Source organism: Engystomops pustulosus, chromosome 1 (genome assembly GCF_040894005.1).
Source record: "Engystomops pustulosus chromosome 1, aEngPut4.maternal, whole genome shotgun sequence".
Taxonomy (NCBI): domain Eukaryota; kingdom Metazoa; phylum Chordata; class Amphibia; order Anura; family Leptodactylidae; genus Engystomops; species Engystomops pustulosus.
The window spans coordinates 93,479,902-93,507,095 of NC_092411.1; the positions used below are offsets into that span (position 1 = coordinate 93,479,902).

Here is a 27,194-nt window from a genome sequence, read left to right on the forward strand (position 1 = left end):
AATACAGTATAAAATATATTCAGTGCCTCACAAAGTAGCAGAACACCTTTGTATTTGTTGCTCCGTGTTGCTGCAGCAGTTTAAGGTTTCCACAATATGGATAAAAATATCACTTGTATCAAGGATGTGCAGTTTTTTAAAAATAAGGTTTTATAAAATAAAACAAATATTAAAGACATCTTGATTACATACTTAAAAAAAAATAAAATAACTTCTTCAAAAACATCCTGAGACAACAATGCAGCCATTAAAGGTATGGGTGATCTTCAGTAATAGGGTCAGCAAGGTGCCAGTGAGCTTCCATCAATCATTTCCCCAGCATCAAGAGATTGCTAGTTTGATGACGCCAAATTCAGTCAAAAGAGCGACAAGTAGAAAAAGTACATAGAGGACGAGCAGGGCAATTCCATAGCCTCTACGTAGATGAAAGCACTGTATGGGTACTGCTATTAGGGAGAAAACCAGACTGATTCCAAGACCTCCAGCTAGGACCCACACCAAAAGGCCATGCACTTCAAGCTGTAGAGAAAAAAAATAAAGAATTAGGAGTTATTTGACAAAAGTATTATTAGTTCTTAAACAATGCTTGCTTCTATTTAGGGATTTATAAATCCACCAATAAAATAAGTGATTTTTATAGGAAATCTAATGTCTGATTCATACCTTTTAAAAGTAGAGTGCCCCTAAAAATTGTGTTTTAAAAAAAATATGCTAATGATCTGCAAGTGCTTCAGGGGCATCACCAGAGCCCCACCATGCTGTGTCTGCCACCGGGCAGTTATACATCCCCTGGAGCACTTGCTAATATGCTCATTAGCGTATTTTTAAAATAGAACTTTTGGGAATAGGAAACCATTAAAAAAAAAAAAAAAAAAGATTTCAAGGCTCAATCCTGCTTCACGGTGCAAAGTGGATTCTGTCACGGCTCTGTCAGGTATGAATTAGATGGGAGATTTCCTTTAAGTCATGCCATGGATCTGCAGGTTAGATTTAGCCACATGACACGGGGCCAATTCATGAGAGGCCATGGCAAGAATTCACATGTGAATTTTTCTCCCCTTTTGAGAGGAAAAACCTGCAGCTTTATGACTAGCATCACAATCTTCCACAGAATGCAATAAATTGACAATTTCTTCACAGGACGTGTCAAAACAGGCAAGAAAATTGTGCCAGCGCAGATTGATAGTTAAAAGGTAACCACACAAATCTTGACTAACCTGTAACTCTGTCTTGGATGGACCCATCTGTAGAAGACAACCAAGACCAACACCAATGAGCACATCTTGTAACAGATCAGGAAAAAATTAAAACACCAACTAGGTTTCAAAAAAATAAAAACTGATAGACTCTGGCAATTGTTATCAAACTAAGGCCTCTTGACCAAGGAGTGCAAGCGGTTCATGAAAATTGCTCTGTATACTGAATGGATCTCCTGACCCGAACCTCTGGAATGAACTGACATGATGGGGCACATTTACTTACCTGTCCATGCGCGTTTCCCAAGGTGCGTTCCCCGACGAGAATGCACAGCTGAAGCAATTCACTTAGATTGTGCACCCGATATCCTGCATGTGTCGCTTCCCTGCTCAGGTTCGCTGGAGTTCACCTTCTTCCCGGTATATGCAAGTGCTTGGCTTGCAACACAATTTTAAAGTAAAATCCGGGGGTTTTTCCGAATTTTCCGCCCCCAAAAATGCCCTTCTAAATCCCTGTCCCGTTGCCGCAATCCCCGTAAAGTCAGAAAACCCGACAGAAAATGCGTTCGAGGGACCCTTTGTAAATAAGCCCCGCTGAGTTTATTCTTGTGACCTGAGGTTCAGGTCAGGAGATCCCTTCAGCGCACAGAGAGATTTTCACTGACTGCAATAGTTTGTGGGCAAGAAGGCGAAACCTACCTGCACATGAAAGTGTGCTTTATCGGGCCTAAAGCAACTACAAGGAGGAAACACTAGTGACATACAAATAAAGTATATAATTTTTACATAATTTTATACAATTAAAAGGGGTTTCCCCACAAAACAAGTTAGGCCCTATCCATACGATCCTGATCAGTTCTCCTCATCTAAGGGAACAGCAAGGGGTACAATGGAGGTAACTCTATCCCTATCCGGGTTATCCCTAACCCTATCTGACAAGCTCCCCCCCCTTCACGTGATCTGTATCCTGTGGATAGGGTGGTCCCCTACTTAAGAACACCCGACTTACATACAACCCCTAGTTACAAACAGCCCTCTGGATGTTGGTAATTTACTGTACTTTGGTCCAAGGCTACAATGATCTCTTTTTCTCATTTTTATGTAGTAAGTTTGTACATTGGAGAGGTCTAGGCCAGTCCTGACATTACTAATACAGGTGCTAGATTGCCCTGGTTTAAAACGTTTGCATATGAAAGGCGTGTATGTCGTTTGGCATTTTTGTTTTTTTAATAAAGCATCCGTAGTCTGTTATTTGCAGTCCATTTACGGTCAGTGTGCGTGGTCCACTACGCCAACGACAATAGAAAAGACTGCTTAAGTCACAAACTCAGCCTGGAATAGGACCAGCACTGAGTTTTGCCGCTCAGGCTACAAGGCCATGTGTATTAGTCAATAGCACAAGGACAAATTTATTTCCATCTGTTGAATTAATTGATAGCACACTGACAACATTAGGTTTTATGCATACAAATAAGTCAAGCACAAGATCATACTGCATTTTTTTCATGAAACCAGAGAAGGGCTTCCATAGAAATACATGGGCCCTGTAAAATACTTCAATATGCCTCCGATTATATAAAGAAATACAAAAAGGTATTTATAAAGAACGTCTTGTATGCCCATCTCGATAAAAGAGATATACAGGCAGATTTTTAGATCACTGCACATTTTATCTAGCTCTGTCAGCTGCTATATTTACGTCACGGAAAAGCTGTGCAAATGCCAAAAAAAATTGACTTTTTAAAGACCAATATACTGCTTTCAATTGTTCCTAACATGTTTCTTGCAGGTATCTGTAGAAGGATACTGAAGATGATGCCTCCAAAGCAAGCAGAGAACGCCATGCGAGGATAGCCTTGACGAGCCAGTGTGAGGTCCGATACAAAGTCTGAGGAATAAATAAAACAACATAAAGCACACTGAAATCCACAAATATTTAAATTTAGACACCAACCAATGTTACAGTTATGTTGGTGTACAAAATATATTTGTTACCAACCACCAAGTCTCAGTTGGTAACAACTCAAGTCTCAGTCTCTAAATTGTTTGCTTTACTGGCTGTATTGTTATTATATTTGGCGCTTTTTGGTATAAGCTAAGCAAGTAAAAAATGGGGTACACAGGACTCTCATTAATTTATTAACCCTTTCTGAGGAAGGATGGGAAACAACAATTTTGTCAGGTGCCTGGTAGTTTCTTACTGCAAGGGTCTTGTGGTGATCATGCTGGGGAGAGCTTCTGTTCCTGCATGTTCAGCAGGACCTACCTGTACATCCATTGCACCAACTACCTGCTGATTTGGACATACAGGTACAAGAAGTAGTTAAACAATGACCATTATACATTTCTGCTCCAAAGCTTTAAAGGAAATCGAACATAAAAATGTAAGTGTATAAACCAGTGTCACTCTTTTCTTGATATAGCAACAGAGATTTGTGAAGTGTTCTTATATTTCTTATCTAATGCCTCTTTCATCAAAAAAAAAAAAAAAAAAAAAAACTTTGGGGGTACTATGTAATAGCCTGCAGCATGGGGTAGCATGTAATAGCCCGTGAAGCAGGGGCCTGGAGTTGCTCTGTTGACCACCCCTAAATCACATCACTGGATCAAGCATTGAGTGACACTGGTTTAACAACTTAATTGTGATGGTGGATTTCCTTTAGTTATATAGTGTTTACAAATATTAATGTAACTCCAGAAGGGAAATACCACTGTGATTTCAGCTTAGTAAAATACACTATGTAATGTTTATACAATGCTACAAAGCTTTTAGTGTAGTTTTAATTTTACACACTCACCACCAATACTGTTTCCCCAGGCAAGCAAAGTTAGACCTAAGACTGTATTACTCAGGCGAAAGATGACTCCAAAAGTACGCAAAAGATTGACAACCTCTGTTGCTGCAGCACTTATCCACAGTGCACTTGTAACAAATCCTATAAAGGAAAAGATCTGTGGGGAAAATAGGAGTATGTTAAAGTGTGTTAAAAGAAAAGCAAGTATACATAATCACATAATAATCACTTACACAGTGATATTTTGGTGGTTCTCCATTCTTGGTGGTAAAGAAAATTATAAGTGACAAAGGGATTCCGATCAGTAACATGAGGGCCCACACTGGAAGCACTCCCTGGATTACATAGCATGCATCTAAGGGTACACAAAGCAATTCTCCCATTAAATGACACATAACACAGGTTTCCTTTAAAATCCTTTCAATGCCATTATAGCTGGTACTCACAAGCTCCTGAATGCAGACAAAATAAGCAGAGAAGAGGACTGGTGGTTACATGTAGGCAGTTCAGAGGCCTCTGCCAGTTGTGATCTTCTTTATCTGGGTCTACAACTGGCACACAAAGTAGCAGCAGAATCTCTACAGGAACCTAAAGGCGATCATATGTGACAAATATATTTGTATTGAGTAGCTACACAACAAGCTTTTATAAGAAACATGGAAAAGTTATAGTTTAGAAATTTCTGCCAGGTCTACTCTAGGATATTAGGTACCGTAATTTACCAATATACATCTATAAAAAGTTCTGCAACGCTTTCTTGATATGTAAAGTGACGCCTCCTGTCTTTTACCTCATCAGCCAGACACCCTCCTTCTGCGGCCATTTCATGGTCAGGAATGAACAGGTGCAGAACTTTCAATAGATGTATATTGGGAAAACTTAATATCCTGTCCCCCCCCCCCCATAATAAAAAACATGAGGTAAAGTGACCAACCCCTTTAAGAATAACAGCTCATTCACAAAGCGGTAGCTTAAATGGTCACTGACTTTTCAATAAACTTTCCACAAGTCAACAGTACAGGTGAATATAAGAAACTTGATGATATAACTTATCAGAGGAAAGAACTTCTGTCTGCCCTTACTTTACTCCCAACCCCTCAGAATAAAATTAGTTTATTGATGAAAACATGTCATAAGTAAAAAATGGCGGGAAACCTTCTTTAAATTTATTTATGCTGCTATCTACGCCTCCAATAGTTCTGCATCGAACTTGTGACCTGATAGGATTACAATGTGCCCGAAATGTTCCTTGCCTTTGGCAAATCTCCATCACGCAATATGGACATGCCTCTTAGTACAAAATTACTGGAGGAGTGTGCAAACAATGTTAGCATAGTCAGCATAGTAACGAGACCAAAATTGAAAAAAAGACTGCAATATTTCACTCCATGGTTCCACTCCTATCAGAAGGTGAAGAAGAACCCACAGTACCACCTATAGGCCATATTCTTCTACTTGTGGCAAAGCAATGCCTCCTGAATCACTGGCTCGAGTCCACCATGCCTACAATCCAAGAAATATTGTCCCAAGCCAAACTATCTAGAAATAGACAGAATAAAAGCGGAACATGGGGGGGGGGGTGGCTACTAAAGCTTTCTTCCGTAAATTAAGAAGTTTTATTGTTTACCAATTGTTGGAGGGTGAAATGAGGGCCTTCATGTCGAGATTCTGCAACATGGTCTGGTATCACACAGAGAATCTTGGAGGTACCTTGGGGAGATTATATGTAGGACCCTAGTAGGTATAAATTGGGCATGTCCTCTAAATGCATATTGCTTGTATACACCTCTCATAACACAACAACCATCTTTATTCTACCACGGTTGTTATTTTTGTCATTCGTAACGGACATGTGAGAACAAGTACAAGTTCCATTAAAGATCACTGTAGTATTCCAGTTTGGCGTTTAGACGTGGTGGGCCAGGAGGATTCATGTCTTATACCATAAACATACAAACAAATACTGTTTTTGTAGTTTATTTCTGCACTTCATGCCTTTGTGAAAACATTTATGCATTGTTCATGTACCTTCCTCTGGCAAATTACAAATAAATAAATCTAACAAGACAGACAGAGGTTCACTGACGTGTCAGGTTCAATAGAAGCAATGTCTTTGTCCTTTACTTGAAGAACAGGAACACTATGCTGGTGCATTTTCAACTTACACCAGAAAGTTTTCCCTTACCTTGAAAACCTTTAATATTTTCCAATGCCAGCGTTTCTGCCTCCACTTCCTTGAGTCTATTGGATTGATCCCATTGCATAGTATCTGCCAAATAGATTGTTGTAAAGGCAATAACGGCTGATACTCATCTCCTGAAAATGAAAAAATGACCCTTACAGTCCATAACACAACACATACAGTCCTATTATTGAATAATTTTCAATTTATGTTTTAAGCCGTATATAGTAATGGACATGTAGATCCGCTACATCTCAGAATGACATCTGGCGAGTGGAATGTGCAACAGGGTCAGCAGACAGCAGAAATATCGGCCACAAACAACATTTTATACAAATATCCCAAAGCCATGGAAACTGTCTTCTCTCCCTCTTATCTGGGTCAATCTTTAAAGGGAACCTGTCACCAGGGACCTCATTTTTCACTAAAGACAGATTGTAAAAGCCCATGACACAAGCAGTGCAAATCTGCCTTTTCTAAGCATTTGCATTACTATATAATTGTGTGTTATAACTTACCTCGCTCCCTGACAAAATCCTGGGGTAGTCATAGGGGCTGGACTTTGGTTTGGATGCATTTCAAAAAACAACATGTGGCTTGCCCGTGTTACCCACTCCTCAGAGCTTAGCCCCCACCTTTGTGCTCTTGTCTAGCTCCCTCTCCTGCTTCTTCTCAAAGGTCACAGCCTGGTCAGCCTGACATTAGTGGGGGAGGGACAAGCTGTACAGGAGCACAAACATGGAGACAGCCTGCAACTCAAACAGGTCACATGTTTTTTCTAAATGCATGCAAACCAAAGTCCAGCCCCTGTGACTACCCCAGGATTTTGTCAGGATGCAAGAGCAAGTTATAACACACAATTATATTGTAGAGCAAATGCTTAGAAAAGGCAGAAAGGCAGATTTGCACTGCTGGTGTCATGGGCTTTTACAACCTGTCTTTAGTGAAAATGTGGTCCCCGGTGACAGGTTCCCTTTAAGTTTCCAGGAGTTTCTTCAGTTATAGCTTTAAAATTGATTATATCAAACAGAATTTTTGACTCTTGCCATTTTTTACAAAATTTTGTAATAATGAATGATTAAAAATTCCCTTAAAATGTATAATAAAAATCTGAAATGTATTTCATTGAGAGGATTTCTTTCAGTTACAGGTCCAAAGCTTCAGGTTGATCTCCCATTATGTCCTTGTTTGGGCTTCAAAATTGAGTGCATAGAATATAATATAACAACATGTATGTAAAGATGTATGAACGCATGCATTCATACATACATACGTGTTGGTAGGCAGCCTGAAAAGGAAAATCTTACCATATTCTGAGCCATGAGGGGTGGGAATTGTGTCTTCTGCGTCTGTAAGTAGCTCTGAGATAAACGAGAAAGCAAATGTCAGCATATCAATTACTGCTGCAATTTCAGTTTTTATTCTCCCACTGGTTTCGGTCTTTGTCCAAATTGCTAGATCTGTTAGGTAAATAGTGGTTACATGACATGTATCCAGTAATCAATTTTTCGGATACACCACGATACCTACATTGTACAAAAGAACATCCATTTGGCATACTTTTGCTAAATATCTTTTTTTTAAATGTTGATTTCATGTTAAACAGATTCATGAAAGTGACTGGGATGTATTTCATCCTAAGCCAGGAGTCGCCAAACTACGACTGCTGGCTGCATTTGCCCCTCACTCCATGAGGCCATTTAACCAGGCTGTTGAGTTGAGCACAATATGTGTCTGTGGGGAAGGGGAGGGGACTTCGGGAAAGGGTTGGCTGCTGTAAATAGATGTACAGGCAGTCCCCGGGTTACGTACAAGATAGGGTCCGGAGGTTTGTTCTTAAGTTGAATTTGTATGTAAGTCGAAACTGTATATTTTAGAATTGTAGATCCAGACAAAAAAAACTTTTGGCCCCAGTGACAATTGGAGTTTAAACATTTTTGCTGTAATGGGACTAAAGATTATCAATAAAACTTCATTACAGACACCTTACAGCTGATCATTGCAGTCTGGGACTATAGTAAAGCATTCAGGGAGCTTCACCAGAGGTCAGAGGGGTCTGTCTGTAAGTATGGGTTGTCTGTAAGTCGGGTGTCCTTAAGTAGGGGACCGCCTGTATTACTGGGGGAAATAGTTGTTAGTGAGCAGGAATATTTATGTATGTTATATTCACTGGAGGCCCTATCTAATGTATAATAAATACGGGGAAGTGGGGGCCCTAACAAATGGTTTGCCGAAGGGGGGTGGGAGCTATCCATTTTTGGCTTACAGAGTTGGGGAGTTGGGGGGGGGGGTAGGCCCTTTCTTATGGCTTACTGGGGGGGGGGGGGGCTTAACTAATAGATTACTGAGGGGCCCAACTGGCACCCTGTGTAAAAAGTTTGGGGATCCCTGTCCTAAGCTATCCACATTGAATTGTTGGTTCTCTTCATTTAAAGAAGGAAAAAAGATAATGGTCATGAAATAACTTGAAATCAATAAAAGTAATAATAACTTTAAATTTACCGAAACTAAACTAATGCAGATCAAACATTGCTTTTGGTTGTACAGAAAAACTGAAAATACCTTTCTATATACTATATGGCAGCCAGCTGACAGCAAGGAGAAAGGGAGGGGGTCTCACATATACATTCTCACTCCCTATTCACAGAGGCCGATAAGAGGGAAGGGTGTGGAATAGCAGTGAAAGGAGCAAGATTCGGGTAACTAAATCAAATTGCAGAAGGGCTTAAAATTGCATGTCCTCCAACATATCAAAAGTTTTTTTTTTTAAAATGACAGTAACTCTTTAAATAACATTGTACATGCTGTAAAACATGCTGGTGGCTTTATGTTCTAGGGTTGCTCTGCAGCATCTGGCAGGATGAAGGATGAAACTTTGCAGAGTAAAAATGAAATCTCAAGATAAACAAAGCTTTCTGGAACTGCACAGTTTCAGAAAGTTTGGTCTCAGTTGGAGGTCTTTGGTCCTTCAACAGGATGTTAAGCCAAAACACCCAACTACAATATCCAACAATGGCGAAGTAAATCATTGGGCAATTTTGAAGAGCCTTGATTTTAATCCTGCTAAACATGTGGAGCCCAGACAGCTGACAGAAGAGCGGACCAAAATACCTGTGAACAGGTGCAAAAGCTTCATGGAGAGTTACAAAAATTGCCTCAACGGGTTGTGCAATATAATATTAAGTATAGGGGGTGCTCATTTTTGTGCAAGCCAGTATTACAAGGTTATATTTTTTATATGTTTCTGTTAAAAATTACATTAGTTGACTTTCAGTTACTTAAAATTTATTATTACTTTTGCAGTTTTCTGGCCATTGTCAACTATTTATGCATTTAAACAAGTAAGCAAACCTCTATTGCACCAACATAATTTCAGCACCATTGTGACCTATTTGCAAAGACAGCATTATCCTTTGATCAAATCGTGCATTGCCATATAAAAATTTGAAAGAGGTTATTGTGGCCTATACCTGGTTCTTCTAAGCTGGGGGCCGACAACAGCCGATGACGCATCCTTTGATAGACCCAGGTGGACAGGACTACCACGAGTACATAAGCCACGTAGAGCAACAAGTACACTGTATAAACATGGAAGACCAAAATAAATAAATAATTTCCATTACAAAAGAAAACTGAGATAAGAAGTGCCAATGGCTTACGATGAATGACTGGCATTAAATATAAAAATGCCATCATACGTTTAATGGAAATCTAGCACCTAAATCAAGCATGATAAACCAGGGACACTTACTCATAGATCCAGGCACCATGACTGTGGTAATCTTCTTATATTTCTTATTCATGTTCTCCTTCCTTCTAAGTCCAACTTTTAAAATTATGCTAATAAGACAGAAGGGCTCCTGGGAATGCAGATTAACAGGCTGTTACACTGTCTGTCCATCGGCCCCCCCTCCCATCTGCTGTAATCTCATGGCAGCAGAGAAAGTTTCAGAACACAGTATTGGGGAGGGTGCTTCTGCACAGTATAAAATCCTGTGAAGCTGGGCTATAGTAACGGCCTTCTGGCTCATTAGCATAATTGTAATATTTAGCAGGATCAAGGCCATGGATAACAAATATCAGAAGATTACTACAGTCACAGTGCCTGAAGTGTCCCTGGTTTATCATGCTTGATTTTGGCAAGTAGATTTCCTTTAAGTTAAATTAAAAAAAAGAGGCTACAATAGGAAAAAAAACATACCCAAAACATCTGGCAAGCTCACATAACCTCGATAGAGCACATAAAACGTGAGGAAAACAGCAGACATATAAAATACAATGTCTCTCAGAAAGGGACGAGAAGCAGCTGTAAATGGTTTCACCAATGCAATGCCGCCAGCCACCACAGTGGTGACAAACACACCAGCACCTGGAAGAGATAGTAATTCTTACTAATGTTATACATAACCTCAAATTATTATTAGTCATAGTGGAAAGAAAGGATTTAATGAAAGAATTGAACAAACTTACCAAAAAGCGCACCAATGGCTAACCCAGCAGTCCTGGAGTCAGAGAAGGCCGCCACAGCACTGAACACATCAGGGGCACCATTCCCGAAGGCCAGGAATGTGACACCATGGAGGTCAGTTGTTAAGGAAAAGTACTTCTCCCATCTTGGCAGCACGAGATATGGTCTTTTGTCTTTATAATTTACAATAAATCATAAAATCTTGTCACCAAGATCATCCACTGTGTACCAAAACAGAAGTCCAAAAGTAGTGGATTGCATAGGCACCACTTTTTACTCCCATAGCACATAAAAGTTGATAAAGTTTTTGAGTTGCTTCTCTGTCCTATCATCGAAGTTATTATGCCAAGCTGTTGACAAATCTTATTGAAATGTTTTTGAGGGGCTAATGTCAGTAGAATATAAATGGTACACAAGTCCAACCTGATGCATTTTGTCAGCTACAATATTTATAAAAAGGATACAGCTACATTATGTGATAGCCTAAGTATTCGAGAGATTGCAGACAAGTTTGGACAAAAGCTGTAACAAAAAATTTTTTTATGAAAAATGTTGAGGAAAAAGAAATAAAACAAAAGCAAACTCCATACTGAACAGTACTGAATAATAATGCATCTATTTTTTCTTACCACTGTATTCACCGACTCTTTACATTTGCTTAATTTTCACCCAGCCCAAAAAATATTGCTACTAAACTTGCTATGACCTAGAACTGTATACGGATTGAAAAGTCAGAAATCACGTTTTTTAGTGGCTCCGTAATGTTTTAAAGTTTGCAATAAAGGTGGACCTTAAAGGGGACCTACCACCACGATTCTACCTATAAAAGGTAGAAGGGGTGGTAGGTGGATGAATGGGACGTAAGGATAGCCCTTTTTGGGCTAATCCTTACGTCCCGGCTATCCTTTTGTAAACTTTAATCAGTTGATATGCTAATTTATTTAAGCGGCTACTGGGGCGTGGAGTAGCCGGACATGAGGCTACTAGTCGCGGCTACTCCACGCCCCAGTAGCCTTGTTCCTCCGCCTATCATGTAATCTTCGGCGCGCAGCACCTCGTAGCTGCGCGCCCTCGTCCGAGCTCCCGGCGTCTGCGCATGCGCAGTAGCGCCGGCCTCGGAGCTACGGCCGCGCACCCGTAGGCCTGCGTCCTGCGCATGCGCAGAACGCAGGATATTCGCACGAGGGCGCACAGCTACGAGGAGCTGCGCGCCGAAGATTACATGGTAGGCGGAGGAACAAGGCTACTGGGGCCCCAGTAGCCGCTTAAATAAATTAGCATATCAACTGATTAAAGTTTACAAAAGGATAGCCGGGACGTAAGGATTAGCCCAAAAAGGGCTATCCTTACGTCCCATTCATCCACCTACCACCCATTCTACCTTTATAGGTAGAATCGTGGTGGTAGGTCCCCTTTAAGCTGAGCATTACAAGCCTGGATGCTGGAAACCTCCCCCTTTTTCCTCTTGCACAGAAAACGGCCCCCAAAAAAGTATTCCTTGTACTGGTAGCAGCATAATGGAAGGGGAGCTGAATTTTTTTTCCCCCCTTATTTTAATATATCATAAGGAATTGGAATATTCAGTTTGTTACACGTGCGATCTGGCATTTTGGAGATTTATGATTTCCCCTATTGTACAGTGCCGCAGAAGGTTATATCAATAATTTATGAAATGATAAAAATGTTACACTTACAATTTCTCTGCAGTAACAGCAAGAATTATGAAAAGCATGAGGAGCCATAGGGCCTGATAAGAAAATAAACAATTATTATTAGATTTAGATAGTTCTAAATCCATCATAAAAAAGCTCAAAATGAATAAACACAGATTTAGTGCACAGAATCCAATAAAATTAAGTCACTATATTACAATGGGCTCAATATCCCATCCCGTAAAAAGGGACATTAACTATTGTACGCTGTGAATTCAGTTTCTTTAGAGAAGGCCTAACTCTATATGGGGAATATTATTTGCCGATTTTTACAATTTCTCAGCAGACATACAACCAGAGTAGTGGAGTAAGATCTGATAGCCTTACTGTGTGAATAAAAAAAATGTGGAACAATATTTTCTACAGTGCTCTTCCTCATGACTAATGATAAAGATCCAGTGAAAGATTCCACTTGCTAAGAGAAAAGATTTGGCTGAAAATTAAAAATTACTGTTATAGGCTCGGTATAAAATCCCATTATTTCCGGACTTTCTTACATGTATTGAACCACAGATTTTCTCCAACTACTGGTAATAACACAGGGTTACTAATTCTAAATGTGTGGCTTATAGTTTGGAATGGATGGCACTATATCTGAAACAGCTCTGTACCCTGAGAACTTCAGTTTGGATCCCATTAAAGTAAATAGTAGCCCGAACTGCACAACCAATGTTACTACTATGTACAAAAAGTGTCTGCTTTTTGCCCTGCAATCTGTACAGAAACTTGAACTACAATGGTGGATCGAGTCCTTCCCACCCACTTGAGGGCATAGGACAAGCAAGCAGCCATACCACCTATAAGAATAATACAAGTTACTTACATAGAGGAAGATCGCTAAAGGAAACAGTGAAGGAGGGAAGCTGCAGAAGGCCCCTTCCAAGTAACTGATGTATCCTTCAGTCTCGTTGCAATCTGAGGTTCTCCTGATAAACTCACAGCGGAAGGAAACATTTATCTTCCCAACTTCCCGGCACTGTGTATAATAAAACATATAATAATAGCTGAAATGTGAATCATTTACCCATCCTGATAACATTTCTTATTTAATCTTTTCAAATATGAAGTTTCATTACATACATACTACTGCATCTATGGACCCGGTTGTTACAAATTCTGATGCTCCAAATTAGTTCTTTTAGCTTTTATGCAATCATTTTAATAATCTTTATATAGTTAATTTGTAAAAACTCCAGTGCTGGTTCCACATTCTTATCTTAACACTTGTAATCTATCCAGTAACATACAGTCAGGCCAGGTTAAACATGTAATACCGGTTTCCCTACTGGATAAACTGCAACATATTTTGTTTCATTGTTCACAAACATTCATATAGATATTGTAGCAGGGCACTGCATTTGTTGTATAAATACATAACCTTGTGTAATGGAATATCATATTATGTACAGAATGTCAGGGAGGAGCACAGCAAGAGGTGCTTTACAGGAGTTGGGATGAGATATACTGGTGGATTATACAGAGCTAAGGATCTTAAGTATATGTTGCGCTGACATCACAAGGTGTGTCCACCCTATAAATAGAACAACGGGATATACAATGTATCAACTGCATTCCAGGACAATTACTGTTAAAGCCAGATGTTTAGCATCCTCAATAATAATAATAATAATAATACTTACTGTCCCGAAACGGAAAATTTACTATTTCATACAGCTCTCATAATATACAAACATATATTACATTTACATTAAAAACTAAAATGTAAAATTACAGAAATAATGATAAAAGATATTTACATAAAGTGCTACCAAGTGTCCTGGGAGTGAAATTGCTTTTATTTATACTATGGTTTGCTATTGGAATTGAACTACCTTTAAACCTTTCAGTTCTACTCTTTGGTTGCATGTATCACCACTTAAAGAACTCGACTGATCGCTCAATACAACTGAGAGTGTTCCTGATTACTGATGATTTTCTGAAACCTTTCTACTACTCTGCGATTCATAACTCTCTCTCATGGCTCCAGTTTTAAACCCATTATTGAGCTCGCCCTTGTAATAAATGTATCAAGTTTCAGTTTTGTCCATAGAATGATTCCTACACCGCTCTGCTGCTGCATACATTAAAACTCTACATCACTGTTTGGTAAAACCTCTTCAATAGCCTACAACTCACATCAAAGGACTTGAGAGACCTTAGGAAATAAAGCAGACTGGATCATTTTTTGTTTGTTTATTATGTTACTTTGTTTTATAATTTTTTTCAATAAATATGCAGTTTATTAGCCTTAAGCTACCATTCTAATAATTACACATACAATCCAAATTAGATGATTTATTATCCTTTGGACCAGGTGGACCTTAGGTCTCTGGTTTGTGCTGTGATATCCTATGTAATATAAATATGTAGCCCGACAGTGCTACTAAATTCTATAAAATACTGAATCATTCAAACAATGTAAAATTATGGACAAATATACACTCATACTCACGTCAGCTTCCTCTGTGGTATAATTCCCATGCTTCTCTATAGATGAATGGTCTGAATGCAGAAGGAAGTCGAAGGGTTCTGGATTTAAAGATGTGGTAGTCATGAGCCATTGTAAAGTAGTGAGGGGCATCCTGCGTGTTTAAAAGAACAAAATATTATACAAGTAAACATTACAGTAATTACATTCTAAGAAATCCTTTAGCATTTTCAGTGCAATTTTCAGACACCACCGCCATAGCTGCACACTGTTATTTCTACACTATGCATACAACTCTTTCCTGGAGCACAGTCATGTGAATCAGAAGAGGAAGTAAGCAAGTCACATTTCATTTACACTTGTGTAAAACCAACAATTGTGGCTGGACAAGACAAAAAAAAAAAAAAAAAAAACATACACGGAAGCCCTGCCATGTGTTACAACAGATGTGATTGATGATCGTAAGTTACATAAATACAGTCCCATTTTTTACATGGGCCTCCATTTAATGCTTCTAACCATTAACTCTCTATTTAAATTGAACCTGTCACCGGGAACTTATTTTAATTGAAGACAGGTTGCAGAAACCCCACACACCTGCATATGTCTTTCTGCTTTCTCTATGCATTTGTATTACAATATAATTGTGTGTTTTAACTAACTTGGCTTCCTGACAGAATTCGCTGTGTAGTCCGGGGGTTGGGCTTTGGTTTACATTTATTTAAAAAAACAACACATGACGTGTGTGCAGACTGCTCAGCTCTCAGCCCCCATCTTTGTGCTCCTGTATAGCTCCTCCCTCCCCCACCGATTCTGTGAGCTCTGTTCCTCTGCAAGAGCACAAAGGTGGGGGCAGAAAGCTGAGGAGCGAGCAGCACAAACAAGTTGCATATTTTTTTTTTTATATGCATGCAAACCAAAGCCAACCCCTGGGACTAAACAGAGTTTTTTATCAGGAAGCCAGGTAAGTTAAAACACACAATTATATTAAAATGCAAATGCTCACAGAAAGCAAAAAGACATATTTACAATGCAGATGTAATGGGCTTCTCCAAACTGTCTTTAGTATAATTTAGGTCCCTGTTGACAGGTTCCCTTTAAGCCCTTCCCAAATGTGTGTCTACTTCCAGCTTTACCATGGATGTGAATGAAGATTTAGGGCGCACCATTTAAGAGTTTTCCAGACTTTTATGGCAGATATGCCATAAAAGCATTTAATGGAAATTCACCATCAGATTTCCTGTTTATTAACCATTAATACTGCTTGGAAGATCCCAGCAGCATGATTACAGCTATATGTTTATTAGGAGCTCTGCTTCTGTATTTTACTTAAAAATAAACTTCATTTTCTATCTTAATGAAGCACAAGTGCTTCAAAATCATTGCCTCAAAAGTTCCTCTCACCAACCGTTACCTAGCCGCTCCCCCCTCCCACTTTCTGCCAGAAACATCACTGAGCTAATACACTTTTCTCTGGGGTGACACCCCAGAAAGCACTTGTGCTTCATTAACATAAAAATAAGGTTCATTAAAAGTAGAGTACGTATTGTTCTAACTACACTGCTGGAAGCTACGAAAAACATTTGTAGTTAATAAAGAGGAAATCTTCCATCAGATTTCCTCTTATTAACTATTGCAATAAAACAATCTATAGTAAATACTTTATAAGCACTTAAATGGGAGCTCAGCTGCAGTAACCAGACCCGGCCAATACAAAGAACGGAGATGAGCGGTTCTAGAAGCACCCATCTGTTTCTGGATAGGAAAGATGAACGTTCTAGGAACCAGGAAAAGCAGTGTGGGATTTCCCCTAGATATGTGTATTGCAAGTAGAGAACCACTCGATAAAAGGAATGGTCCACAGAAAGTTTTTTATGTGCACAAGTTCTTTTTTTGTTTCTTTTTGAGGACAGTGATAAAACATTTTTTTAAGCTTATCAGTCGATTCAGCATAGTGATACAATGTCTCTGAAATAGAACATGCATTTGTATATCCACACTTTCTGCTTTAGATGACTAAAAGAAATAGAGCAGTTATATAATAAACCACTGTGGATAATAGACAATTGTCTCGGCTTAACCACCCTGCGGCTTAATTTCATGCTTTTTATTGGTTTTACACCAATTTGCTCTTTAGTTTGGAAACAAATCATAAAAACAAATGGTGCATTGAATGTTGTAGTTCTGCACAACTAATGACCATACCAAAGGCATGTCAGAGGACAAGACTCAGTTTATTCTGCCAGCGCATGATCCACCACTGAAACAAGAGAAAATGCTGAAATATGCAAATATGCCAGCTGTTCGTAGAGAAGGAAGTTTCTGCCCTTTATGTAGATAAATTTACTATTTTTTCTCTATCAGCGATACATAGATATTAACTGCCCCAGCCCCTGCCTCCTCAATGCAGTCTTTCTCCTCTCTTCACTCATCCAATTCCTTCTGCCCCTCCCCCGTTCACCACTGCAATCTCCCTCTTTCTGCCATAGGCATTGAGCAGGCAGAGGAGGGAGAATGCATGAGGAGACTGAGACATGGGCTGCTACAGCTGCCCCCACCCTGGGACTCGCCACTCACCGTTGGCTGCAGGAAATGTAAAAATAAAGTTTTGAAAGTACTGAAAGGAAACCTACCATTTGATTTGATGCATTATGAAGCAAACATACCTTGATACTGCTGTAGCTACACTGATCCAGGGTCATATATGCGTTAATCTCTGTGCGGAGTGATTTTGCTGATAAAACAGACATAACATTATGATAATGAAGCTCTGTCGCTTCTATGGCTGGTTCAGTGCTTCTCCTCTGCAGGAGCGGATGATGCAATCTGGCTTGTGCCTGAAGGCAGAATAATCAATTGCTGCACCATCCCCTAGTTGCTGTGTATGAATGATTCACCTCAGGTTGATTAGTCATGCTTAACTAACCTCCATTTGTAATTACAAGCTCCGTGTGTAATGTGTTTATGTCAGCCAGCCTGACCCAGCTTTTCCCGAGGTCCTGAATGTTTTATTTGTTTTTTCAGCAAAACCACTCAACTCAGGGATTACGATCCGATCCTGTATCAGTGTTGCTACAGCATTCTCAAGGTATGTTTGCTTCATAATGCATCAAATCAAATGGTAGGTTTCCTTGAAATTATTCAGAATGCTGATGAAAGCATTTTAGAAATCAACATAGCATAGACTTTTTGAACCAGTCACCAGCTAAAAATTCTTGGTGAAAGGTTCGCTTTAAATATTATGATTTTCACAAGACACATTGCCTTTTAAGATTAATTGAAATGAATAGTTGTGTGCCTAGGCTTAGCTTAGGGTTGCAACAAAGTGAGATTATTACCCAACATACTTCCAAAATCAGTCAATCATAAGGATTCATACTAATGACTGCTCCTTGAATAGCACTAGACACTCAAGTATACAGCAAGTGTCCATGAGAGCATGTACTGGGCATTCCAGGCATAGCAAGATCAATGAACTTATGCTTAATGCTGGCAAGTCAATTCATTCCCTGCTAAACACTGCACGCTTTGCCACAGGTCTGTGGTCTTAAAAGAAAAGGTGCGTAACCAAAAGGATTAATAGCCCAGGAGCCGGGTACAATGCAATCTCTGAGCAAGGGGGGGGGGGGGGGAGATAAGCATCATCTATCAGCAGAGGTAATGATTATCTTTTCCATTGAAGTATTATCTTCAATTATTATGCTGTCCGTTTTGTTTCAGATGAAAATGAGTCAAATGGGGCACAGAAAACACCAGCAGAATTGCCAACAAATAAAATTGAAAACACAACAAGAAATCTTAAGATATGTTGGACATAAAAACCTAGTTAAAATGTGTTATTTCAAAGGAAATTTGTCAGCAGTCTTGACCATATAAATCTGTAGGTAGTATGTGGTTAGAAGCCTGGGAGATCTGTAAAAACCATTTATACACTTGTATAGATTGTAGCAGCATTCCTGATACGAGTAATTGTTGTATCAGGCTCCTGTTTGAATACTACAGAGGTTACATGAGAGGAAAGGCTGTACTGTGTTCAGTGTGCTCTACGCCCAGCAGCAATCCTGGAATATAAAATCAGTTTTCAAATTCCTACTGCTACTAATACAATACACAAGATCTCCAGGGCTCCTACAGAACACTGTATGTAGCTTTATATGGTCAAACCGGCTGACAGATTCCCTTTAAAAAGTGTGGGGAAAAAATGTTTATAATTATAACTCTCCAGATATTAATTAGAAATTTTCCCTCTGGCTCATTTGCATACAGTCCTTATTTCTGGTGGTAGATGTACTTTACAAACTAAAAAGTTTGAAAAAGCTGTAGGATGCATATTAGGGAACTGTCCACCTAAGTTTCTTGACACACCCAGCACTCGTTAGGTTTTCCCAGCTCGGAACTCGAAAAATCCATGTGCCTTCTAATTATTTATTTTAATTTTAGAATCTCATTATTGGACATGTGAAATATTTCCAGACAAGTGTTGGTAAGTTTTACCTTTTTACACCAGTTTTAGTCACTAGTTATTCCTTATTAGCTTTCTGTTATGTGGGTAGGTTAAGACTCTTTTTGTGACTGTACATATTCAACAATACAACTGTGATTGTATATGCTCAGTGAGCTTGTCTCTGTTCCTTATCTTTGAGCATTTTACATTTTTTTCTGAATCAAGCACAAGGATGTGGAATTGCATGCTCAAGTTTCCGTTGTATCCAGTGTAACTTTCATTAATATAAAAGTTAGGATCATTGGTGCAGTATAGGGTATATTCACATGGAATCGTAAAAATAAAAATTTACATGCAGTCTTAGGCTGTTTTGAACACATTTTCGAATGCAGAGAAGGAGCAGTGCTCCCCTCCACCCATCTCCGCTTGGCTGAAACTGACCAGAAACTTTCCCCCGTTTGTGTCCCATTTCTGCACATGGTCATGTACATGAGGCTTTACTGACATTTCCTCTCTAAGACTTAAAGGATAGGGGTGAGAAAGATCAGAGTGAGAGACGGCTTCTGGAGCTAAAATGCTAAAGTACATTTCATCCAAAGTGTTTTATTCGCACGAGTATTGGTCCATACTTTTCTAGGATGTTCTTTATGATTCTTCTGATGCTCAGGCGTCCAATAAATGTGCCTCATGTAATAAAAATCACAGGTACCAATTTTTTGTGCTACTGCTGGGGCTCCCAGTAGTAAAACCCCCAATGAGGTGCTTTACTGGAGCATTTCTGCTGCAGATTCATCCTACACGAGTCGAGTCTTGTGGGCAATGTACCTAGTATATCTGAACTTGGGATGCAAAGTTACTCAATCATCAGTGTTAAACAAACAGGCATGAACTTACGACTGTCAGATGCTTGGAGCTTCTGGTGAATGGAGAACACTGGGAATAAAATAAATAAATATTACTTGAAATAACAAATAATGCAATTGGAGAGCTGCAGGAAATGGGCAACAATCGTCATAACCCTGCAAGAGCTGGGATATTAGTGGGTGCTGGAGAGAGGAGTCAGAGGATAAAGGAAAAAAAATCTCAGTTTCATAACTTCATTTAGTAGAAGATATAAGCAGTCAATAGAGACTCATTAGTTTTATCTAATACAGCAGGAGACTTGTCCTGAATAATGTATGCAACGTGAATCAAGACTATTGAAGTAGCAGCATTCAGAGATATAATTTGAAGTTCTCAACTATACAATTTCTAGTATTGGTCTCTTTCTATTGGTTATAGACACCTTATGGACCCTCCAAGACTCCTGGGTCAGGTGGGGTTGTACCTTGTGCCTTGAATTTAAAGGAAATCTGCCTTTGAAATCCATCATGATAAACCAAAGACACTTACTTATAGATCCAGGTACTGAGACTGTGGTAATCTTCTTATATTTGTGATCGATGGCCTCCTTCCTTCTAAAGTAAACTTTTAAAATTATGCTAATGATGCTGATGAGCCCTGGTGGGTGTTTCCAGAAACACCCCCAGAGCCCCTCTGGCTCGTAACCATAATTTTAAAAGTTGATATAAGAAGGAAGGAGGCCATCGAGAACAAATATAATTAGTTTACTACAGTCACAGTACCTTGATCTATGGTGCCCCTGGTTTATCATGATGGATTTAGATGGTAGATTTTCTTTAAGACTTGCAATAGTAGACAAAGAGAATGACACTCACCCCTTAGTTTCTTCTTCCTTCAAGTGATGTTTATCAGAGTACAGGCAGTCCCCGGGATACGTACAAGATAGGGTCTGTAGGTTTGTTCTTAAGTTGAATTTGTATGCAAGTCAGAACTGTATATTTTACAATTGTAGCCCCAACCTAAATTTTTTTTGGTCTCTGTGACAATTGGATTTTAAAAATGTTGGGTTGTCATAAGAACCAGGATTAACAATAAAGCTTCAATGCAGACACCTTTGATAATTGTTAAAGCTGTTTATAACAGCCCAAGGCTAAAGTACAGTAAATTACCAACATCCAGAGGTCCGTTTGTAACAAGGAGTTGTATGTAAGTCAGGTGTCCTCAAGTACAGGACCACCTGTATACGCAGATACAGGCAATGTATATGGAGGACAAAATCACCACCTCAAGCGACGGCCATTTTGCAGCTGTGCGCTTCTTCTGGCTCCAAACTACCAGGTCCATCTCTCTTTGTCTACTATTGCAAGTCTTATTGGATTCTACGTTAAAGGGAACCTGTTACCGCTGTTTGAAAAAAATTAACCTTAGATGATAGGTTCTCATGAAGAAGTGCCCCCTTCATTTTCTTTAGTCCTGTACGTATTTATGTCCTGCAGCTTGCGTACCAAAACTCGTATCCTCCAGAAGTAGAAGGCCAAGAGCTTTCCAACAACAATAGTTACTTTAACTTTACAATGTCTTTATGTCTGTGCCATAGCCACACACTGTACTATACTTCTCACAAGTTACACCGCACATCTAGTTGCCCAACTTCCTGAGAGCTGTATGCAGGGACCTGTGGTGGACCCTGGAGCTGTCATGATGGACAAGTAGCCTCTACAGTTTGCTATAGGACAGGGCAGATCTACATACAGACAGTATGTGGTGTAGATGATCGGGAGTTCAGGTGGAGACATTAGTGATCACCTGACCACCTACCTGCTCTTGTATTATACAGCACATTACCTGTGCGATGCCGGCTCAGTATGTGACCCCCGGGCACATGTCCCAGGACGGCAGCACAAGCGGTAAGTACACAGCGGGTAGATCAGCTGACCGCACAGATTGTGGAGAGGAACAAGCACCGCCCATAACACGTATAGAGGGCGTGGGTTACTTATTAAAGTAGCAGTGACGCCTTGAGCCGCAGCAGGTGAGCAGTTGTTATATGAAAGAGGAACAGCAAAGCAGCGCATCACCCACCCATACCTGTATCACATGTCAGCAAGAGGTTAACGTGAGGCTCCTCCCCGCAGGTGTCAGCTGAGAGGCCCCTTCACATGACTTTGGACTCCGGTCACGTGAGCGCAGAGATGGCCGCACGGGGGATCTTGTTTGTGCTGCTGCTCGCGCTCTCGGCTCCGGCCCCCGGGTGGGTGCAGGGCTCCGAGGTCTCCGTCATCCTGGACGCCAGCACCGGGAGGCTCAGCACTGTGCCCGAGAGGAGACCTGATGCCGTGGCCTGGGCTGTGCTCAAAGACTCCATCCAGGACAACGGGTAAGAGGACAGGGCACTGGGCACAGGTGGGCACCACTCATGTGTAAGGTGGCGCTGCTAGAATTAGGCTTCCCTGCACTACACTATATCCAAATAGCGCAACACCCCCACACCTTGTTGGTCTGACCCTTTAGTCAGAGGTTATCATTTGTTTCATGCACTATTATAAGCCAAACAATTGGGTGCGGGAGCAGAATACAAAGATATAGGGAAGGAAGATCGCACAGCAGAAGTGGATACTTCTGGATATGAAGGGAAGTGAGAATGTATGTATGTTCCTATACGGAAGTTTAACCAGATTTATTACTCTAAAAGATCGTTATCTAGGGCTTAAACCACCCTGCAGTTGTAAGGTGACTTTCGAATTAACCATTTTAGCCAAAAAAAATGGCTCCCCAGAAACCAAGACACACCAGTCTCTTAGAAAATGCAGACTCACAATTTTATTAGAATGCAGCCACATATATAAAACATAGAAAATCAACTGCATAGGGGCGTGAAAAGGGGATAAAACACTGCAATGCTATAGGCCAGTAATGGCGAACCTTTTGGAGACCGAGTGCCCAAAGCCCTCTTATTTACCATGAAGTTCCAACATGGAATTTTAAGCAGTAACTTATTGATACCTGTTCTTCCACATCTTTCAATCGTATCGGGCCCCCTGAGGCAACCAATACAGTTGAAAGAAGAAGGGCAAATTCAGACTCTCGTTGTAGCTTTTCTCCAGGGTCTCTCTGTAGAGGAAGAATGGTGGGTGCAGAATGAGGACCTCCAAAGTTATCGAAGTTCTGTCAAAACCTTTTCACTTTTCCCGCAGTTCCAAACAGTCAATGAACTGTCGCTTTAAAACTGCTGAGGGAAGCATCTTTTAAGTTGCCTAGGACTGCAGGAAGGTTTGGTGGATTTGGTCCTATTTGGTGAACTCTATCCTGAAGTGATGGCCTGAGTGCCCACAGAAATGGCTCGGAGTGCCACCTCTGGCACCCGTGCCATAGGTTTGCCACCACTGCTATAGGCCATACTGAATATACCAGAACATCCCCTTTAAGACATTCTTACAAAATGTTGATGAGCTATGCACCATTTCTTCCAGAGGCCTTGTTCTCATATAAACAAAATGTTTATGCTAATTGTCCTTGTGTTAGCTTTGTAGAAGTCACAACGTGGCCTTCAAACAGAGAAGCTGCAGAAAGATAAAGTGAACAGCGCGGACATTCTAATTTCTAAACAAAATGAAGTTTGAATCATGACATGGCTTGACAGTTGTCAGCATGACCCCCAGCTAAGACTAAAATGGCTTCTGCTTGGTCCAAAATGGCATCTGTAGAGGAATATATCTCTCACACTACCTCATTAGTTTCTTTAGGACTACCTTCTCATCATTTTACTGCACAGTGTTAGGATACAATTCATGTGCACACTGTCTGTTGGCCTGCTATATTGTAGAAATAAATGGTCACTCCAATGTTTTAGCACATGACTGATGGCTCCCAATAATGAGTTCCCCCCTCTCTTTTCTTGTCTCCCCAGATGGGCAGTTCTTGAACTACAGAGCAATGAAAAGTATAATGATAGTATCCAGGCTTATGCGGCAGGGGTGGCTGAAGCTGCAGTTACTCAGCGGGTATGGATGTGCAGTATGTGCATGCAGGATAACTGTGTTTTATGCTAGAGTAACAAAACTCCAAGACTAAATGTTCAGGCACAGATGTGGTGTGTGTGTGTGTATATATATTTATATATATTTGTATTATTATATCTCTCTGCATGAAGCCTAAACAATGTCTAGGACCATGTGTTGTGCCATATGGAACTTCCATGTTACTGGGTGTGTGCTTGGAGGAATGGAGAACACCTGGTCCACTTATGCCAAGAGCTGTTCTGTATCCTGGTGATATCACATGCCAGGGATGTGGAGGCTGCTCAAACTGCAAAATAACCAAATAAACAGGAAGAGCCTGAAATAAGACATTGCTCAATAGTATCCATGTGTTTTGTAGAAATCACTTACAGTATGGTGAATAGTTTTTGTATCTATGTTTGCAGCTTATCTACATGCATTGGATGAATACAATGGTTGGTTATTGTGGGCCATATAAATACCAAACTCCTTACTGTGAAAGGCTGAGGAACTATCTAGAAGCAAATTTAGCTTGGATGCAGGAACAGATGGAGAAAGATCAAAATCAGGAATACTGGCACCAGGTAAGTGTTGGGTGTCCTAGCTTCTTAGATGACAGAATCCACAGGGGACATGCGGCGATGTGAACAATGGCAAATTCTGTATTTTATTTTACATTTCTTAAAGGACCTCTACCATCAGATTAGCTGACGGTAGATGATTACAACTCACCTCCCCTCCCCGTCTCCGAGTGCACTGATCTTCTTTTATTATAACTTGCAATGGCCTCATTTAGGAGAAATATAACATTAGATCAGTAGGGTCGGGGGCATGAATAAATTATATAGCGGGGGTACTCTGCAGAGCACTTTTTTTTTAATATTAATTTTTATATTTTTTTAAAGTTAAATTTCTCCTACATGCGGCCATTGCAAGTTAAAGAAAATAAAAGATGATCAATGCACCAGGTGACTGGGAAGTCAGTTATCGGATGGTAATGTCCTTTTAGAGTTGCTGGATGTAACCGTTTCCACTTGCTGTTCTTTATATTTGCCACATCAGTCCACCAGTCCATGCTAGTGAGGAAACACTGCAGGAAAACGGTCAATTCTATTAAAATGGGCATAGGTTTTACAGAATTCTTAATGTTTTCTTAATTTTATGAATTCCACCTGACTACAATGTAGCAAGCATCTGTGATAGAATAAAGTCCAAATTGTACATGAGCAAGCCCTCTGCCAATCTGTACCCCACACACTAGTACCAGTGGCATCCAGATGTAATAGAGCAGGGCCTTGTACAAGAATGACAACGATCCTGTTCTCCATGACGTGTATCAGAGATTCAGTAGACGGCAAATGTCTTTGTCAATAGTTAAACTTATTAATAAGTGAGTCTGTTCATTTACAGGTTCGTCTTGCACTGCTGCAACTGAAAGGCCTAGAGGACAGCTATAGTGGCCGAATCTTCTTTCCCCTGAAAAAGTTCACTCTTAGTCCGTTTGGATTCCTGTGAGTTTTAGATGACTTCCTCATACACTGTATTCTGGGTCATTGTCATATGTGTCTTCTACATCATGGTCTGGCGTCATGGAATGGATGGTACAATGTAGTGACGTAGCTAGAAGCTGATGGGCCCCAATGCAAAGTCTGTGCCAGGCCCTCGACTATAATGCATGGAGTATAGTAATAGTCTTCTCATATGGGAAACTGGCTCCATAAGGGCCCCCTAAACCTCTTGGGCCCTGGTGCGACCGCAACCTCTGCACCCCCTCAAGTTACGCTTCTGGTACCATGTATGATCCAGTGAATAATCCAATAACTTTCTCCCAGTTATCCAGATCTCCTCTTCTTTCTGTCAGTCCATGGTCATTGGATAGATGCGCAGGGACAATCATTTGAGGTTCGTCATGTAATGAGCCCCTCAACCTGTGTGACATCACATGACCATTTGCTGGAAGTTACAAGCCTATATCTAGACAACTGTCAGCAATGATTTCATATTAGAAAAAAAATATTATTATAAAAACACTTTAAACTCCTATCTACATGGCACACGCTGGACTATTTTAAAGGATGCACGTCTATGTATATAAATATGTACATGTATGCAGAAGCACTTACTAGATAAAACCAATGCCTTCATTAAAACACACAGTTAAGACTATGGTGGAGATTTATCAGAAATGTCTTGGATAAAGCTGTTCTAGTTGCTCATGGAAACCAGTCGGAGATCAGCCTTAATATTATTAACAGCTGCGGGAAAATGAAAGCTGAGCTCTGATGGGTTGCCATGGGAAAAGAATTGTTATACTCTCAGAAACTTCTGATAAATCTCCCCCATATTCATTATGCATAATAAATCTCTTAAAATGTCCATAATTAATACTAATGTATGCACTGCACAAACATATACAGTAATCTCAAATCCAATATGTCATGATGAATCTACCTTCCCATATAGATTGTGCGCCCTCATGGGCAGCATCCTCCTTCCACTTGTTTCAGATCTCTATAGTTTTTGTACTTGCATTTGTTCTTGTTTTAATGGGAATTAGGTGAATACCTTATTGATTGTACAGCACCATGGAATTAATGATGATCTATAAATAATACTGTAGCCAAACCGTTTCAGTTTTAATTTTATATAATTACTTTCAATGTAGCATTAACATGTAGAGTTATAGTTAAAGGATGACAAGTTTCTTAAATATAACAGGATAACAAACTAACATTCTGTAATTCACTGTTATTAACATAAATACAGCATGTCACAGGTATAACCAGTCTATCAGTCCTGATGTACACAATTTCAGTTGCCACTAGACACGACCCTGTAACTTATGACTTTGGGTTGGGGAAGCCATCTTGGATTACTATGTGACGGCGTGGAGCTGAGATTTGTCTCTTGCCCCTCAAGGAGCTCACAGACACTCACTCACTTCCTGCCAGCAAACACATCGTGAGGAGAGAGAAGCTGCAAGGTACAGGCAGATTAGAAAACAAAATTGAGACAGGTGTAGTGGGATCATCACATTTCATTTGCCTAAGCGTCAAGATCCCCTATAATGGCACCCTAGACAGTGGCTAGTAATTTAATCAACATCCTATTGTACCTCAAGGGGTCCA

At 40.0% G+C, this 27,194-nt stretch overlaps 2 protein-coding genes across 6 annotated transcripts in view; one reads left to right on the plus strand and one right to left on the minus strand.

Moving 5' to 3' along the window:
• On the minus strand, positions 1–22,227 carry SLC8B1 (solute carrier family 8 member B1). 4 transcript variants are annotated; one of them, XM_072147837.1, is made up of 17 exons: positions 22,157–22,227; positions 20,120–20,158; positions 14,806–14,935; positions 13,177–13,329; positions 12,336–12,388; positions 11,105–11,163; positions 10,644–10,748; positions 10,375–10,542; positions 9,644–9,751; positions 7,481–7,534; positions 6,177–6,307; positions 4,438–4,579; positions 4,225–4,346; positions 3,995–4,148; positions 3,004–3,084; positions 1,218–1,282; positions 1–519 (listed from the first exon to the last, which is right to left on the minus strand). In XM_072147837.1, the coding sequence occupies exons 3-17, from the start codon at positions 14,932–14,934 to the stop codon at positions 322–324; spliced, it is 1,722 nt and encodes a 573-aa protein (XP_072003938.1). In that variant the 5' UTR covers position 14,935; positions 20,120–20,158; positions 22,157–22,227; the 3' UTR covers positions 1–321. The 4 variants fall into 4 exon arrangements, with proteins under 4 accessions (XP_072003938.1, XP_072003929.1, XP_072003919.1 ...); XM_072147828.1 differs by lacking the exon at positions 22,157–22,227 and adding an exon at positions 21,887–22,116; XM_072147818.1 differs by lacking the exon at positions 22,157–22,227 and adding an exon at positions 21,914–22,115.
• The window catches only part of PLBD2 (phospholipase B domain containing 2), a 13,978-nt gene continuing 6,031 nt past the window's right edge, over positions 19,248–27,194 (plus strand). The window contains exons 1-5 of one of the 2 annotated variants that reach the window (XM_072147859.1): positions 19,248–19,264; positions 22,204–22,445; positions 23,976–24,069; positions 24,492–24,650; positions 25,477–25,577. In XM_072147859.1, coding sequence (XP_072003960.1) covers positions 22,228–22,445; positions 23,976–24,069; positions 24,492–24,650; positions 25,477–25,577 — 572 coding nt within the window. In that variant the 5' untranslated portion in view covers positions 19,248–19,264; positions 22,204–22,227. Of the gene's footprint in view, positions 19,265–22,049; positions 22,101–22,203; positions 22,446–23,975; positions 24,070–24,491; positions 24,651–25,476; positions 25,578–27,194 lie in introns of those variants that run through there. The other variant, XM_072147869.1, reaches the window with a different exon arrangement.

Bases quoted from the DNA above. Each gene is read 5' to 3' on its own strand.
- SLC8B1 (XM_072147837.1), bottom strand. From the start codon at position 14,934: ATGCCCCTCACTACTTTACAATGGCTCATGACTACCACATCTTTAAAT. The intron at 10,749-11,104 runs TATCCTTTTTAT...CTGACCTCCATG, and splicing joins GCTATCACATAATGTAGCTG to GTGTCACATTCCTGGCCTTC. The intron at 1,283-3,003 runs GTATCCTTCTAC...ATCTGTTACAAG, and splicing joins CTTTGGAGGCATCATCTTCA to ATGTGCTCATTGGTGTTGGT.